Below are 16032 nucleotides of genomic sequence, written 5' to 3' on the forward strand. Positions count from 1 at the left end.
TAAAATGTTCTCACGTTTTCATACCGTCATCTTTTCATAGTCTTTAACTCTGTCCGCCGCAGCCCTTCATCGCTAAAAAAAAAAAAAAAACTATGCATAGTCTCCCACGACTGCCGACAGCTGGCGCCAGCTTCGTAACTCGCTCGTTTTTCGCGCGCCGGCCACGTGACCCAGTGCCGCAGGAGAACCGTTTGGCGTGCTCCCGTGGCGGACTGCTGTCGAGCGTCGAGAGTGAAAAGCGGTTCGGCCGCGCTACGAGTGAGATGGACGGGGCGGTGCTCTAGCGGCGTGTCGGCGCGCGTACTACACAACACGGCAGCTTTCGCCTCGACGTTGGCGCGACCACCGGCGCGAAGACTTCCCGAGAGGCGGGGGCGACTTACGGTGGTGCGAGTGGTGTTGTGACGTGCGCGCTGGCTTCGTGCGTGCAGTGAGTGCTTGTCGGAGTTCGTTTCAAAGAGAGGCGGCCAGCCGGCCGAGGTGGACTTAAAGAAGTCGTCATGTCTTCGGCGGCTTACGAGCTCGGAGCCGTGCGGCTCGAGATCAGGCCGCTGAGGCCCTTCAAGTCTAGCGAGGAATACTTGTGGGCCATGAAGGAAGACTTGGCCGAGTGGATGAACACGCTGTACGGCCTCAAGCTGACGCCCGAGACGTTCTTGGAGTCTCTGGACGACGGCGTGACGTTGTGCCGTCACGCGAACAAGGTTCTCGAGGCGGCTCGACGCGAAGGCCGGCTGGCCGCGCTCAAGCTGCCCGACCGGGACGTCGTGTACCGCCCCGACGTCCAGCGCGGCACCTTCCAGGCCCGCGACAACGTCTCCAACTTCATCGCCTTCTGTCGCGCGCTCGACATCAAGGAGTGCCTGCTGTTCGAGACCGAGGACCTCGTGATGCGCAAGAACGAGCGCAGCTTCATACTGTGCCTTCTCGAAGTGGCTCGCCGCGGAGCCCGTCTCGGCATGCTGGCGCCGCTGCTCGTGCAGTTCGAGCAGGAGATCGACGCCGAGCTCGAGCACGAGTGCGACTCGGACGAAGAGCCGCCCCCGCCGAGGCCGCAGATCATCACCAACGACTTGCGATCGCTTCACGAAAGGGTGAGTGTGGGCGATGCTGCTCTTTTCGTGCGGTTGTGTGACTGCACGCGTGGTCCTATTGATGACTACGTAAGCTTCTTCCGTTTGGAAAAAAGTGTTGGATGGTTTCCGTTCGAAAAAAAAAAAAAGTGGAGTAGTAGTAAAGGCTTTGTGGAAAATAAATACTGCGAAGGCCGCGCGGATAGTTGGTCGTACCCCTGGCCCTTATTGTGGTCATGAAGATTGCTTGCTGGGGGTTGGGAGAGGGGGTCGTATTCCATCTTTTAAACGTTACAGCTCAAACAGGCGGATGCAAGCGTTGTGTCTTGTGCTTACCTCATTTTCCTCTTTTCCTTGGCTGCGTTCGCTCTATGGTTTACACAATGTCTTCTGATCGCACTTACGTTTGCAGGCTGACGTGCCCGTGGTAACATTATTACCGCGCGAATTGCCTCTGGTTGTGGATGAGGAGTTTCAACAGCCCACCCCTCGATCGACCAAAATGTTTACACTTCGTTTGTGTATATAGATGCGTACGCACACGGCCGTAAAGCCGAGTCGTGTCTCTCACCACCTCAATCACGAAACTACTCAAATCCGTTGAGTGCCATTTTTCAGCTTGTTCGGTTTAGGCGACAGAAACGACAGTACGCTCAACGAAGGCACCGTGTTTAAGAGAGAGATATCTGGAGACTTATAATAGGTATTGATATTCGCCTGACAATTAATTGCTCGTAAAGGGCGCCGTCACGAGTCCGTGTCAGCGTTTCACTTGGGCTTGCGCGTTTCCATGGCTGGACGCAGTAAATGCGGAAAGTACGAACATCGCAATATTCTACTCAGGGACACAAAAGTGAAGACACAGACAAGCTTTGCGTGTCTCTTCTTGCGTCTCCTTAGCAAAGTGAAGCTTCGGGCTAGTTTGCATTATGAAGTATATCTTTTATGTCCCCGTGTAGAACATCGCGCTGTTCGTCCTTCATGAGATGCAAGAGCAGCTAGGCCAAAACTTCACTTTATTATCGGAAGCGATAAGTGCCCAGGAAAACCCGAAGCCTTCAGCATGGAAACTTGCGGCTCAGGATTGTTTAAATAAGCCTCTTGTGTTCACACATGAAATGCCCGAGAATGACGAGCTACGCTTTTCCGATTTAAGACTGTTTATTTAGCACACACCACGTTTGTTGGTGTTATCAACCGCGTGCGCAGAAACCTTTACTTCATTTTTGTTCCGCTCACAGCAAGTTAGTTGAGGCATAGCACGAACCTGTCTTAAATACGCTTTGAACAGGTCGTGCGTTCGCAACATCTCTGCGAACTTTGTCAAGATAAATGAAGCAAGGTTACCATAGCTTGGAGCTGCGCTTTGTGGGTGACAGCGTCGGCATGCTCATTGAGAGAGTCTCCAAGCTCGTGTTGACGTCTAAAGGCGATGCGGTGTTTCCCGCGCGCAGCAGTAGGCAAACAGGGAAGTGGTTTCACTCTACGCACGCCCTTGAATTACAAGGCTTGCTGGCGCATCCTTGCTTATCCACCGGTGTCTACGCACTTTTTTCAAGGAAATCACGAGAATGGCCGTAAGCGGTATCGTCACCGTTTGTATGTATAAATGTGCTTTCGCCTGCCTGGTCGATGGCGGCTTTCGTCCGGATAAGAAATGGAGCGTTTTGTTGCGTTGCGCGCTTCGTATGCGCAGGAACAGGCTCATTTACGCACGCTCTTAGTGTGAATACCGATTTTGGGACATTCACGCTCGCGTACTTCCTGGTGAATTATGTTGCGCGTGTTCGTTGTCACGAATTCGGTATCACGTGACCAGTGTTTTCAATACTTTTCGGGGTCGCGAGTCCAGTCAACGTTCCGTTTGGGCGAACGCGTTCCCATGGAAGCAAGCAGAAAGTGTTTTCCGATGGAGGCGGAAATGTTGTAGGCCCGTGTACTCAGATTTGGGTGCACGTTAAAGAACCCCAGGTAATCAAAATTTCCAGAGCCCTCCACTACGGCGTCTCTCATAATCATGTAGTGGTTTTGGGACGTTAAACCCCACAAATCAATCAATCAGCAAGCAGAAAGTGCGCCCGCTCTATCGGCGATAAAGGATCGAGGTCTTGCACGTTCGCAAGAGCTAGAACGCTGCTTATGAGGACTACGATTTATAGCATTAGTCGTAAACGAAATATATGCTTACACGTTGCACCAGGGTTAGGTATGATCAGCACGATTCGGTACGTCCGCTGCTGCGGTTATGGTGTTCAGCTGCTGACCCGTATCCCGGCTGCATTTCCGATGGAGGCGGAAATGTTGTAGGCCCGTGTGCTCAGATTTGGGTGCACGTTAAAGAACCCCAGGTGGTCGAAATTTCCGGAGCCTTCCACTACGGTGTCTCTCAGAATCATATTGTCGTTTTAGGACGTTAAACCCCACATATCCATCAATCAGCTGCTAACGCGATGGTCGTAGGCTCTACCGCGGTGCTCGAATTTCGGTGGAGCCAAAAATGCTATAGACGGACGTTAAAAAAAAAAAAAAAACAGATTGTAAACGTTTCAGGGGCCCTCTACTACGGCGGGACTCGTAATCGTGTCGGGGTCTTGGCACTTATTGTTATTACGATTAGCTATCACGCGGCCAGTCCTGTATTGTCTTGCCTTCTGTAGCCTCATTGTAATCGTCTGTACTCGTATGTACCGCCACGGGCTCAATCTGTGCTATTCCTGGTTCGTGGCATCAGGCTTTATGTCTTTGTTTTTATGCGATGGATAGAAGAAGCGGACAAAGGACTAGGAAAACATGAAAACGAAAAGGCTATTGACAAATGAGTAGCTTGAACGCTTTTTCAGGTGGGGGGGGGGGGGGGGGTGTCGGGGAAAATCTTTATCTACGTTCATGCTGGTGGTAGTGCGTGTGTACGCGTTTGTATATGCAACATTTTAAAACTACGAAGGGCAAGAAGGCGGGTCTGAGCAGCACCTCTGCAGTCTACTCCAATGGCTTGTGACATCTTACAAACCGTTTTTGTTCAAAGCCACGTGATAAGGGGTTCATCACGCGACATGCACGTTCTTTTTTTTCTTCGGTTCTCGCGCACAGCTGGCCAGCAATCTGTACTACCTAGTCCCATATGCGTACAAGTTCGTCCTCGCTACCAGCCTTGATCCACATATCCGAGGTTAATGTTACGCTGTAGGGCACTCAATTTCGTCACGCCGCTTGTGCCGACTCGGGATGTTCCATATGCAAATTCTTCTTTATATTTTTTTCTTTTCGATATGATCCGCGGCAGCTTTCGCTCGCGAAAGCAGGACTCTTTTTTTCTGCGTGCACGCCGACGATGACGAAAGACGGCAACCGGTTGTGACTGTGCGTGTCGTCGCGCTTTGCACGTTTCGTCGGGACGACCTTGCCTTCCCCCACCCCGCCCTCAGTGTGGCGCTGCAATCGGCGGGTGCGCCAGTAAACAAATGTAAAATGCGATGTTGACTTTTGTCGCTTCTCGATGCGCAGTGCTTAGCGCAGGCTTCTCAACCTAACCTCAGCCAGTCACGAAACGTAGTTTCCCGTAAGGCAATAAACAATTGTATCGGGCCAGTTGGTAAGGATCCATCTTGCTAGGAAGGGCAGCCACTATTACACAGAACACACAACACAAGCGCCTAATACAACACAACGTAAGCGCTTGTGTTGTGTGTTCTGTGTAATAGTGGCTGCGTTTCCTAGCAAGATGGTTCCCGTAAGGGTCGGGGGTGTGAAGGAAATTGAGTGGTTTGGGGGGGGGGAGGGGGGGCGAACAAAATCATCCCGACTTACGTTGCCATATTGAAGGAAAAGCCTTTCTCTCTTGCGATATGTGTACCGTTTCTGAAGGGAATTCGGCGTTACGATTAGAAAAAACGCGTATGTCCCGATCTCCAGATTGACTCATATCTAGACGACGATTCTGAAAATATAGAGCTTTCGTTCCACGGTTACGTTTGAAAAATGCTGGAAGCTACATGGGCCAGTCACATCAGCGTAGCTGATAAACACGCCAATTAAGAAGGTAGATGATCGGATGAAGACACGTCTGAGCCGGGCGGTTAGAGAAATGGCCACGGGTCGCACACCTGGATTAGCCAGACGCCATGGGGCTCCGAAAAAAAAACATAGAAAAAGATGTGATACATTGAGGCGGAAAGAGGTGAAAAAGTTGTGCGAAAACGAAGATGAGCGAGAGATCGACCCATACGCATCGGTTTTGTAGAGATGCGTTGGCTTGTCGCTTCTTTTCTCCATTATAATTGTTATTCTTAAAAGATATCTAAGCCCGTGCACTTCGTGCTCTGCATAATTCACCTCAAGGTGTAAGCGGAGATCCGTCTTTTACGGCCTTGCTACATGACCTGAAAGCTCAGGCAAGCGTGCTGGTTTAAAAGAGTGAACTAAAAACAACAAAAAAAAATTCGAGAAGCAGCAGTGAAAACATAGACACGGGGGAATGAGCCTTACTTTATTGCACAATGCTTATCTCTGAGTCATGACTTTACTTGCTTTTTTTTTCAACAAAAGGAGGTGAAATGTAGGGACTGGTTTTAATTTGGAAATGTTTCACTTTTAGTAATTAGTATTCCGGTGCTGATTAACGACTGAGTCTTAAAAACGCGAATGCCTCCGGAGAACTGGTCTCTTTTCTCATCGATGGACATCTGTATGTACGCTGGCTTTCGCGTTTTTTCTCTTTAATTTTTCCAAACGCTGCAAGTCCACCCCTCCGGAATTCCAATTCCACGCAAACCGGCTGAAGTATATCGAAAATGCATTGCTTGCGCTGGGGTTATCAGTATCGTAGTAGGTGCGGGGACGTTATAAAAACGGGGCGAGGCCACTGGCCCCTTCGGGTATTGCAGGCGTAATTTCGATCGAGTCTCTGTTCGCGGTGTTGTACGTGATCCTGGAACTGGCCGCGTGTAAGATGGTGGGTGGCAGATTGAAATACCTCATAGAGAGCCGAGTCTTAAAAAGAGAGAGAAGAAAGCCGGTCCTGCCCTTTTTGAACTGCAGCAGTAGTCAGGCTCGCTTGTAGTCCAAGTTTGACGTCCTTCCACGTTTTCCAATGTTTCGATGGCATCCGCGGAATTTTTTTTTTTTTTGCACGGGAGAGAGGGGGCATCCAGCACATGCAGCCTTTCTTTCGGTACCGTGACGTGAGCTGCAAGTTTGGTCACTCGTATGTGACACGCAAAGTTTCCTGGCAATGTCCCGAAAGCCATTTCTTTGAGATATGCAATACCTGAGTGTGCTAATCAAACTGGGGTTGCTTATTGCTACTGTATAGAAAAGTGAAATACTAAACTCCAGGAGGGGGGGGGGTGCAGCCGCCTTTCCCCCTTCGGCCGCCCATCCGACGTTTATATACTTCACCATGAACCATTGGCGTAGGCAGAAGTGTGGCAGCTTGGGCTAGTTGGTATGGCATGACGATAGTTATTGCGCGAGAACAAAACGACGACACAGAGACAAGAAGGACACGTGTCTCTGTGTCGTCGCTTTGTTCTCGCCCTATAACTATCGTAGGCAGAAGTTTGTTTGGGGGAAGGGGGGGGGGGATATTAAGTTGGCGCCGGGCAGGTCAGTGTGGTCGACGGTCGTTTCGCGCTCTACGTTCATGGCACACAAAATTTTCGGATGGCTAAGCCGTTGCCGTGAACATCCCACAGATCCGTTTTCGTGCTGTGAAACAAAATAAATCTTTCCCGCGATGCGATCGAAGTATGTACAGCGGCGATGTTCGATAAAGGTTCGAGAAACGATGGGGTGTGGGGCGAGCTTGAGGGGTTGCGCCCCCTGTATGTTGTTGGCTGCCCCGTATAGAGGCATATGCCGAGCGATGTAGTATATACGGGGAAGACGGGAGTGCTACTTCGTTTATGAGGCGGCTCAGTCTTACGTTCCGGTTTCACGGCCAGTCCGCTCGAGGGCCTGCCGCGCCCACGTGATTCCTGCGGTTGTCGGCGCTGCTCTGCATTGCGCGCTGCTCCTCTCCCCGATTGCATGGTTGACGCACGCATTTTCGCCTCCCACGCTCATTTCCTGCAGGCTCTCCACTGCGCTTTCCCTGGCTCGCATTCCTCGTCTGTTTTTCTTACTTTGTGTGTGCGTGTGTGTGTTTCTGTAGAGAAAATCACGTTGAGCCTTGGAAAGCGGTGCATCTTGTCTTGTTCGAAATTTACTGCCACGCTCGCTAACCTATTGAACGCCTGCGGACATTGAAATGCGAGGTCATGCGAAAGAGTCGATGGGGTTCCTTGAAACGACTCGATGTTCGTTTCAGGTGATGTACGCCGGCGGGAGGGTGGAAGGTTAGTTAATAAATTTTAACTGAGCTAAAAAAAAAAGCACGCAGAAGCCGGTACGTGATTAGTATCAGTAGTGCGCTCTTATTACCTGCTTTTTTTCTATTTGTGTGCCGTCCTCCGCGCAGTTTTAACCCAGTTTGATTTCCGCGTTTGTTTGTTTAAGGGAGGGGGAGGGGGGGATCTTGGTTTAACTGAATGCGCGAAGCAGGGATACAACCTTGACGCTACTCCGCTGGGTAATTGTGGGAAGAAATCTAAATGAAAGCGAAGTAGGACCACCACCCCAGCGTGTCTTGATTGATTGATATGTGGGGTTTAACGTCCCAAAACCACCATATGATTATGAGAGACGCCTTAGTGGAAGGCTCCACAAATTTCGACCACCTGGGGTTCTTTGACGTGCACCCAAATCTGAGCACACGGGCCTACAACATTTCCGCCTCCATCGGAAATGCAGCCGCCGCAGCCGGGATTCGATCCCGCGACCTGCGGGTCAGCAGCCGAGTACCTTAGCCACTAGACCACCGCGGTGGGGCCCCCAGCGTGTCTCATGACCATCTCGCGGTTAATGCCTGTCCATAATGATTACTGTCCATAATGATTACATTAGAAAACGATGACATAAAAAACGATGCGAAGAATGTACGCAATACGCGAAGTGCACCTTCGTTTCTCTCTCTCACCCTCCTCTCTCCACGTGAATGCTATATAACACGTGCATCCGTGCGCTCCAAATGACGGCGAACGTGTCACCCCGCTGTGTTAGCTTCTCGTCCCCCGCTGAGCGGCCCAGCGTGCGCGCTCCGGCTCGCCATTCTTGGCCCGTCGCCCGGCGCTTTTGTGTGATCAACAGGTTGCCGTCGCGCTCTCGGGCTTGACTGTTCGCGTGCGTGTCATCCTTTCTCTCTCTCTCTCTCTGCTATAATAACATAGTATCGTCCTTCGTATACATGCTGCACCTGCTGACCCATCGTGCTGAGCTCTCAGGAATGTCCCCGTTTCCCGCTGTCGCATCTGCGAAAAACACGGAGCCCTCCACTACGGCGTCTCTCATAATCATATGGTGGTTTTGGGACGTTAAACCCCACAAATCAATCAATCTGCGAAAAACACGCGCAATGTCAACGCCGCGGCAACCCTCGTGCTATAACGTCACCGAAGAGCCCGCTTCACTATCTCTTCCGGTTGCCGCGTTTCTTTTTTTTTTTCTTTGCTCCTATTTAGTTGATCGCTGGCGCCAGCTGTTGCTGTTTGTAAACGAAAGCTGTGCCGTTCCAGTCACGAGAGCCGTCGCGGCCTCGACACATTCGGCGGGAAAACGTTGCAGGACTTTTTCTGTTGTTTGATTCGTTTATCGATTCATCGATTAACTGATTGCAATTATAGAAAAGATTAAAGATTAAGATAGCGCGAGAGGAGGCTATAGCGAGGTTACATTATAGAAGTTGAGCAGAGGTAACAGTTTTCGAAGCAGATAGCGCGCGACAATAAAATCGATTGTGTAGGCGGCGTCTGCAACAGTTGTGTAACGAATAATTTCGTATGGCTCACAGAAGCGATACATAGTAGAACTAAAAAAAAAAATTGGTTCCGGAGCAGTTCCCGCGGATGTTCTCTGCATTAAACATTGGCAATTCACTCAACCAATTGATTGATTGATTGATATGTGGGGTTTAACGTCCCAAAACCACTATATGATTATGAGAGACGCCGTATATAGTCGAGGGTTCCGGAAACTTCGACCACCTGGGGTTCTTTAACGTGCACCCAAATCTGAGCACATGGGCCTACAACATTTCCGCCTCCATCGGAAATGCAGCCGCCGCAGCCGGGATTCGAACCCGCGCCCTGCGGGTCAGCAGCCGAGTACCTTAGCCGCTAGACCACCGCGGCGGGGCAATTCACTCAACCAAGCGTTTGACTATTTTCACAAGGATTAGAAACGTTGCCTATATATGACGGTCGCAGTCTAGCTGCCGCGCCACTTTAATGCTCTATATGACGTGTGCGTGTATACTGCGACCTTCATAGAAGGAAGCTCAGTGAAGTACAATCCGTGATGTCAGTGCGAAAATGTGCATGTCTAGCTTATTCCGTGTGCAGTGTATTTTCATGCTGGCGTCACACACCACTGCAGGACAACCATGCGAATGTGATGGCGTGATTTCAAAATGGCGGCTCCCACGAGAGAGCGAAAAAAATGTAGGTCTTTACTATCGCTCTAATTGCGCGCTCCGGAGGTTTGTATACCTACATGCACAAACGCACGCAATTGCAGTGACCGCTAAAGGCGTGGCCGGACGAGGATCCAAGTGGCGCGGCTTGGACTTGCGTTGACCGCGTATAGCGGTCATCGAGCCTGCAAGCCTGGATCGATACTCTTCCTTTGCCCTTAGCCGTCCATTACCTTTCCCTCCTGCTACGCAGAGAGAGAGGAAACGCTGGTGGTGGCCCCCTTCTCTCTCTCTCTCTCCTTCGCTTCGCAATTGCTTCCTTCCCGACTCCAAGCTCAAAAAGCCACCATGCCGCGCCGCAGGCTATACCCCCTCTTCCTTGGCAATCTGTTGCGCTCGGTTATTTCGTTGTCCTTCATATTTTGCTGTTTTTCCGCCAAGTTTGTACGTATGGGGTAGTGACCGCGGTTGTGACCATTTGGCTGATGCTGTAAACTCGCTATTTGGGTATGCTTGTGTGGGTTTGCGATGCCCGCTGCGTTTTTTGTGTTGTTTGTTTTTGTTTTTCTTACTCATGTTCTGCTCTTTGTGCCATATGGTTTTTATCACCTGGTTACTGTCTTCTCTATATATTTTCGTGCTCTGCGCAATAAACTCAGTTGGAAGTTAGCGCTCGTGTCCTTCTTGTCTCTGTGTCGTCGTTTTGTTCTCGCGCTATAACTATCGTCACGCCATACCAACTAGCCCAAGCTGCCACACTTCTAAGTTAAAAACTGGGCGCGCAGGATATACGGGTGAGTTGGACGAATTTGTTGCTCAGTGTGGGTTATGGAAAACAAGATCGTTAGAACGTAATGAAAAAATAAAAAACAAAAGGAAGGAAATGAGAGTTCACACGCACGAAAAGGGGCGCTGTAAAATGCGAATAACTTAAACTGTATATTGGTAAATAACAATTCCACGACAGCGTGGTTGCCTGCTTTTGACTCCGAAAGAAGACACACAGATGACCCGAAATGACCAGGGGGAAAAAAATCGGTAACGACATTTGTGCCCCCGAAAACTTGTACGTGCATCAGCTCGCGTGACGTCGAAAAATACGACGCGGAAGACTCGGACGCTTAATGCTTGCTGGTCAACAGCGACCACATCTGCGCTCCCGAAAACTTGTACACTATAGCTTGCGTGACGTCGCAGAATACGATGCAGAAGACTCGGGCGCCCTTAATGCTTGCTCGTCAACAGCGACCTCGACTTGTTCTCGAAAGTTGAGATCCTCGACCTATTGGAAGTTGTATAGGATGGAACACGCTCCGTCGTATCTGAGCAGGTGTAGAGTCGCGCTGTTAAAGGATCGTAAAATGGGGCTTCGATTTATGGCCATGAGAGGCGTATTTCAATATAAATGCGAGATGCCGAAAATACCCGCGAACTTCGATTTATTGATTTAAATGAATAACGAACACCACGCAGGTGGTCGAAACAAATCCAGCCGCAGTTCTTCACCAAGGCGTGCCGCTCAATCTCACGCAGTTTTCGTCTGCAGTATACCCCATAAAATAATTTCATTGCCTCGATTAAATGATATCCAAGGTTGAGCCATGTATTCCTTGCTTATTTTGTCTCAGGCTATTCTATTGTTACGGTATATAACTCGCAGAATAACCAAATCACTAGGCCATAGTAAGTTCTTTACAAAGTAAACCGATGGGGAGAGAGAGAGAGAAATGTAGCTGGCAACTGTATACGTGAAATGAAATGTTTTCATTTCGGTTGGAAACGGCCGTGTTAAGCCTGTTTCACATGCATCACATTCACATTCCCTTGTCGCATGCTGTCTCGCAATACGTTATTATTATTATTATTATTATTATTATTATTATTATTATTATTATTATTATTATTATTATTATTATTATTATTATTATTTTTTTTATTATTATTATTTATTGGAAGCGTTTGCGTTCGACTACACTTTCCTTCAAGTATATCGCGAACAGCGGGCGTAATATGTCTTTGTTGACACAGGCTACTTGTAGGTTGCGCTGTTCCTGAATTCAGTTATGTCTTTGTTTGCATAGCGTGTCGTGCTTGTGCGTGCATTCCTTCGTAATATGCTTGCTTTCCATCGTCATCTTCGTAGGCCGCGTCATAAACTAAAGGCCGCATTAAACTAAAGGCCGCATATAAACTAAAGGCCGCATCTTCGTAGGCCGCGTTATAAACTTATAAACTGTCTTAACGCTTAAGCGAAACTTTTGAGTTGCAGAATTTGATAGTGGCAGCATAATTCGCGAAAAACCAGGCGATTAGCCAGCGTACAAGAATGCGTACACGCGAATGTGCCCTTAAAAGTGCGCTTCCGAGGTGGTCTATAATTTTCGGAGCCGTCCACTATATGGCGTCTCTCATAATCATGTCTTGGTTTCGGGGCGTTAAACGTAACGATTATTATGAATGGTGCGCCGGTCGCACTATATTTCTACGCGCCGTTTTCCCATATATGATGCTATCCTCACTGCACGCTCTTCAGGGATCAGCCGTTTCTGATGTTGTAATTTTACCTCTTATTACACTTAATTCCCTCCGTTTTTTTCAATAGGGCAAAGCTTCTTTACTTCTTTTTGTGGTTAATTACCTCATTTAGCCGCACAATAAGCCCGTGTCAACCTATCGGCCATTCACGTCGCTCCCCGCAAAATCGTCTGCTAGCAGATCAAGTCGTCTGCTAGCAGATAAAAGTCGTCTGCTCGTGAATTCCTACATAGAGAATATGCAGATGGGATGGCGTCCCTTCGCTCAAGCGACTGCGGCAGCAGCATCTTGTATTTCCCGCCCAGTCCGCCGCGTCGTCACGCCTCAAATGTAGACGTCACGACGTCTAGAGTTCGACGCGCGTTACGCTAAAACCGAAACCGAATAAGACTCCCCCACCGCCGGCCAGCTAGCACGCGCACTTCGTGTACAGCCGGACGAGCACCTGTTCTTATACATCGCGTCTGTCACGGCAGTAGCAGAAGTACTGCTGCTCTAGCGGAGCGCGGCCCGGAAAATATTGCGACGATGGCGTCACGCGAGGAATTAAGCATTCGCTTCGCCTCGCCTTCTTTATCCCAGTTTCTTTATATACAGTTGCGCGTGCTATGATCCTGGGAGAGGCTTCTGACACCGGCGAAAGCGAGGTGGAGGTCAAGGTGGGGTCGCGCCGATCGGGCGTCGTCGTCTGCACGACGTTGTCATCTGTTACTTTCGCGCGTCTCCGTAGCAGACGACGCGGCACACTTTGCGCGTCTCCGCATGCTGCTTGTAGCCGGTGAACGGCGAGAAGGATGACACTCGCGTGCGCACATATACACGCTAACTGGCTTCTCTGCGGCGTCTGTTATGAGTGATCGCTCACTTTGCCGCTGCAGGTCACATTCAATTGAGACATTCGTAGGCGTGTGAGGCAGTTACAAGTAGCGGCTGCCTATCCATGTCAATTCTTCCTTTTGTACCAAAGAAATGTTGACAGCGATATCACTGAAAGTATTGTACGCTGACGTTTTATTGTACGCTCACGTACTTATTTTGAAGTATTGTACGCTCACGTACGCTCTGAAGTATTGTACGCTCACGTTTTTTGTACGCTCACGTACTTATTTTTACAATTCACGGTCATATTGAGTGCAGGTGTTTGTTACATTTTTTTTTCGTTCCTCAACTTCGCCCGAGAACAACGTTTCAGAAATAAAATTCAGTTGGGAGTTTAGCGCACGTCTTGGCCTCTTCCTTGGTCCCCGTGTTTTCAGTGCCACGGCTTCATTTAATGCATATTGTGTCCGTGCGACAGTGGACTATATATCAGAAATATCACTACCCGATCCTGTCTAGGCGTGTGGCGAATGAGACGTTCATAAACCTTTCTGTGCCGTTTTGTCTACAAGACCACGCAATACTATAGGAATGCATTCATCAGTAATGTGTAGCAGTAACTGCAAAAGACGACATGCGCTCTATTGTGTAATCTGGTAATCGAGATGAAGTTTTCATTTATAGGAAGGATACGTGAGGTCCGTGCAGACGCGAAAAGTTGTGCTTTCACCTTATCTGGTCCCACGACCAGGGCAAATGAGATGTCGCTTATGGTGTATATATTGAGCAAAATGAATAGACCACATGCTTTTACTGTGGCACCCGCGTTGAAACCAAAGCGTACCTATATAGTATTGGCACCTGTGAGCAGCTGTCGGTGCAAATACGGCAGCAACTGCGTGTCTGCTTACGTCACAGTCCAGGGGAAGCGAATACTGCGGTGGCAAGTACGCGATAAGGACATTTGGGACTCTATAGTGTGCATTCCATATGGTCATTCCATCGAGGCCGACCAAAGATGAGTGCCCCCTACAAGAGATTAAACTTCAGTTCTATCTATTAGGCACTTACACTTGCAGCATAGAGAGAACAGATACACATTCAAACGGTTGGCTATAGATGGAACTTCACGACAAGCCAAAACGAATATTAGCGTCCTTCACCAGTCAGTTGGATGGGGTCAGTGGTGTAACAGATGCCGATTCAATGGTCTGGTCTCAATTCGTGTTGCCTTTAGCCCCATTCTCGTCGAAGGTGGACGCTCTGTTGCTACCCTAAAGAAAATAAAGACGAATAAACGCACGGACCAGTGAAACAGTTCCCGCTTTTGTGCGTATACAGTATCAACGCGTGCATTTGAAGCTCTATTAACGGGGAGGACGTGGCATGCTCAGTGTATAGCCGCATGGAGAGATGAACTGCGATGTGGATCGGTCATTCTTGCATCGGCGTGGTGTCCGAAATAGTATAATGCGGCGCGGCTGCATCGTCCTCTTTCGTCCTTGCCTATCGGCGTGAACTAAATGGCCGCCAAGTGGACGCGCGTTCGCAATATGCCTGCGCGATCCAACGGCAACAACAATGAAGTAGAAGGCATGGTTGGAAGACGTGTTGCGTACAGCTGTAACCAAGCAGTAGGTTGTGTACAGCAAATATAGAAAACAAAAAACGAAGCGAAGGGCGGACTTCTGTGCCGCCGCTTCGGCGTCGTCCGTCTTGATTTATCCGGTCGTGATTCAGAATTCGTGACCGGTCGTGCTTTATATGATCGGCTCCTTTCCCCTACTTTTGTAGATTTATTTGTTTCTCGCTCACTCCTTCCTTTCTTCTCTTACACCCGCTCTCTCTCTCTCTCTTCTCAATCACAGACTCTATAGATGCTGATGTAAGGGCGCGTGCTTTACAGCCTGTAAGTTGGCTTAACTCATAGCCCGTATAGCAGGTCTTCTTTGGGTTGTTAAGCTGCAACGGTGCGGCTGCTGCTGTCAGAGCTGCTGGACTTGTGAAATGACCATAAAAAAACGCGGTAGACGCCTCGCTCACTAGTGGTAAATAATCTCATTTGGATAGCGAGTCCGAGCTATTTTTTTATAAGCGACTGCACATGATCTGCATGCTCCTATAAACCCGTGCATCTGCAGATGGTCAGTTTATAGGCGGATCTTTGATGACATGACAAAACAGTTGGCGGTGAGCGGCTGTCCCTGTACTTTTCGTCTTGTTCGCGTCCCCCATTTTACGGCGATGTTTCTACCTAACTGGCCCCACAAGAAGTACCCCAAGTATACAGTGTGAACTAAATCTCACCTTGAATGAGCCCCGCCGCGGTGGTCTAGTGGCTAAGGTACTCGGCTGCTGACCCGCGGGTCGCGGGATCGAATCCCGGCTGCGGTGGCTGCATTTCCGTTGGAGGCGGAAGGGGTGTAGAACCGTGTGCTCAGGTCTGGGTGCACGTTAAAGAACCCCAGGTGGTCAAAATTTCCGGAGTTCTCCACTACGGCGTCTCTCATAGTCATATCCTCCTGAGTTCCAGCTATGGGGATTTGTCCAAAATATTGGACATGAAATACCCCATCACTACAAAGATCTCAGCATGTTTTCTTCCTCAAAAACCACTTGTCCAATATTTTGGACATCTACTGGCGCCCTCCATGAAGTTTTGTCAAAATTGCGCCAGGAGATCGCGAAACAAAGAAGAAAACATGGTGGCGTTCAACAGGGCAATCTTCTAGAAGTTAAACGGCGAAAGTTAAGGTCCACTTTTCTGTTGGTTTTTTATTATTTGTTAAATTTTTAATAATAGCTTGCAGCTATTCTAGAATTTGTCACAATTTTCTTCAGTAACCTTGCTTTGTGTTGCTTCAGGCCCACTACTTAACGCTTTAATTAAGTTTCAGCGTCCAATTAGTTGGACATCACGCCATACCAAAAGCACAAACATCACGGAAATAATAAGCTTCACTTTTTATCTTCGTCATCTACACACCCAGTTGTGAAAGTTTCAGGAAATTCCGTGGATCAAAATCCAACCCGGAAGTCAGGAGGATATAGTGGCTTTGGGACGTTAAAGCCCACATATCAATCAATCAATCCTCCTTG

General features: G+C 49.0%; 1 protein-coding gene across 2 annotated transcripts in view; it reads left to right on the plus strand.

Moving 5' to 3' along the window:
• Positions 1–200: 200 nt before the first annotated feature.
• Positions 201–16032, plus strand: part of LOC119181040 (uncharacterized) — a 217507-nt gene continuing 201675 nt past the window's right edge. Inside the window, exon 1 of one of the 2 annotated variants that reach the window (XM_075889015.1) lies at positions 201–1094. In XM_075889015.1, coding sequence (XP_075745130.1) covers positions 501–1094 — 594 coding nt within the window. In that variant the 5' untranslated portion in view covers positions 201–500. The remainder of the gene's footprint in view (positions 1095–16032) is intronic. The other variant, XM_037432216.2, reaches the window with a different exon arrangement.

This window comes from Rhipicephalus microplus, chromosome 3 (assembly GCF_043290135.1).
Source record: "Rhipicephalus microplus isolate Deutch F79 chromosome 3, USDA_Rmic, whole genome shotgun sequence".
Classification (NCBI taxonomy): Eukaryota; Metazoa; Arthropoda; class Arachnida; order Ixodida; family Ixodidae; genus Rhipicephalus; species Rhipicephalus microplus.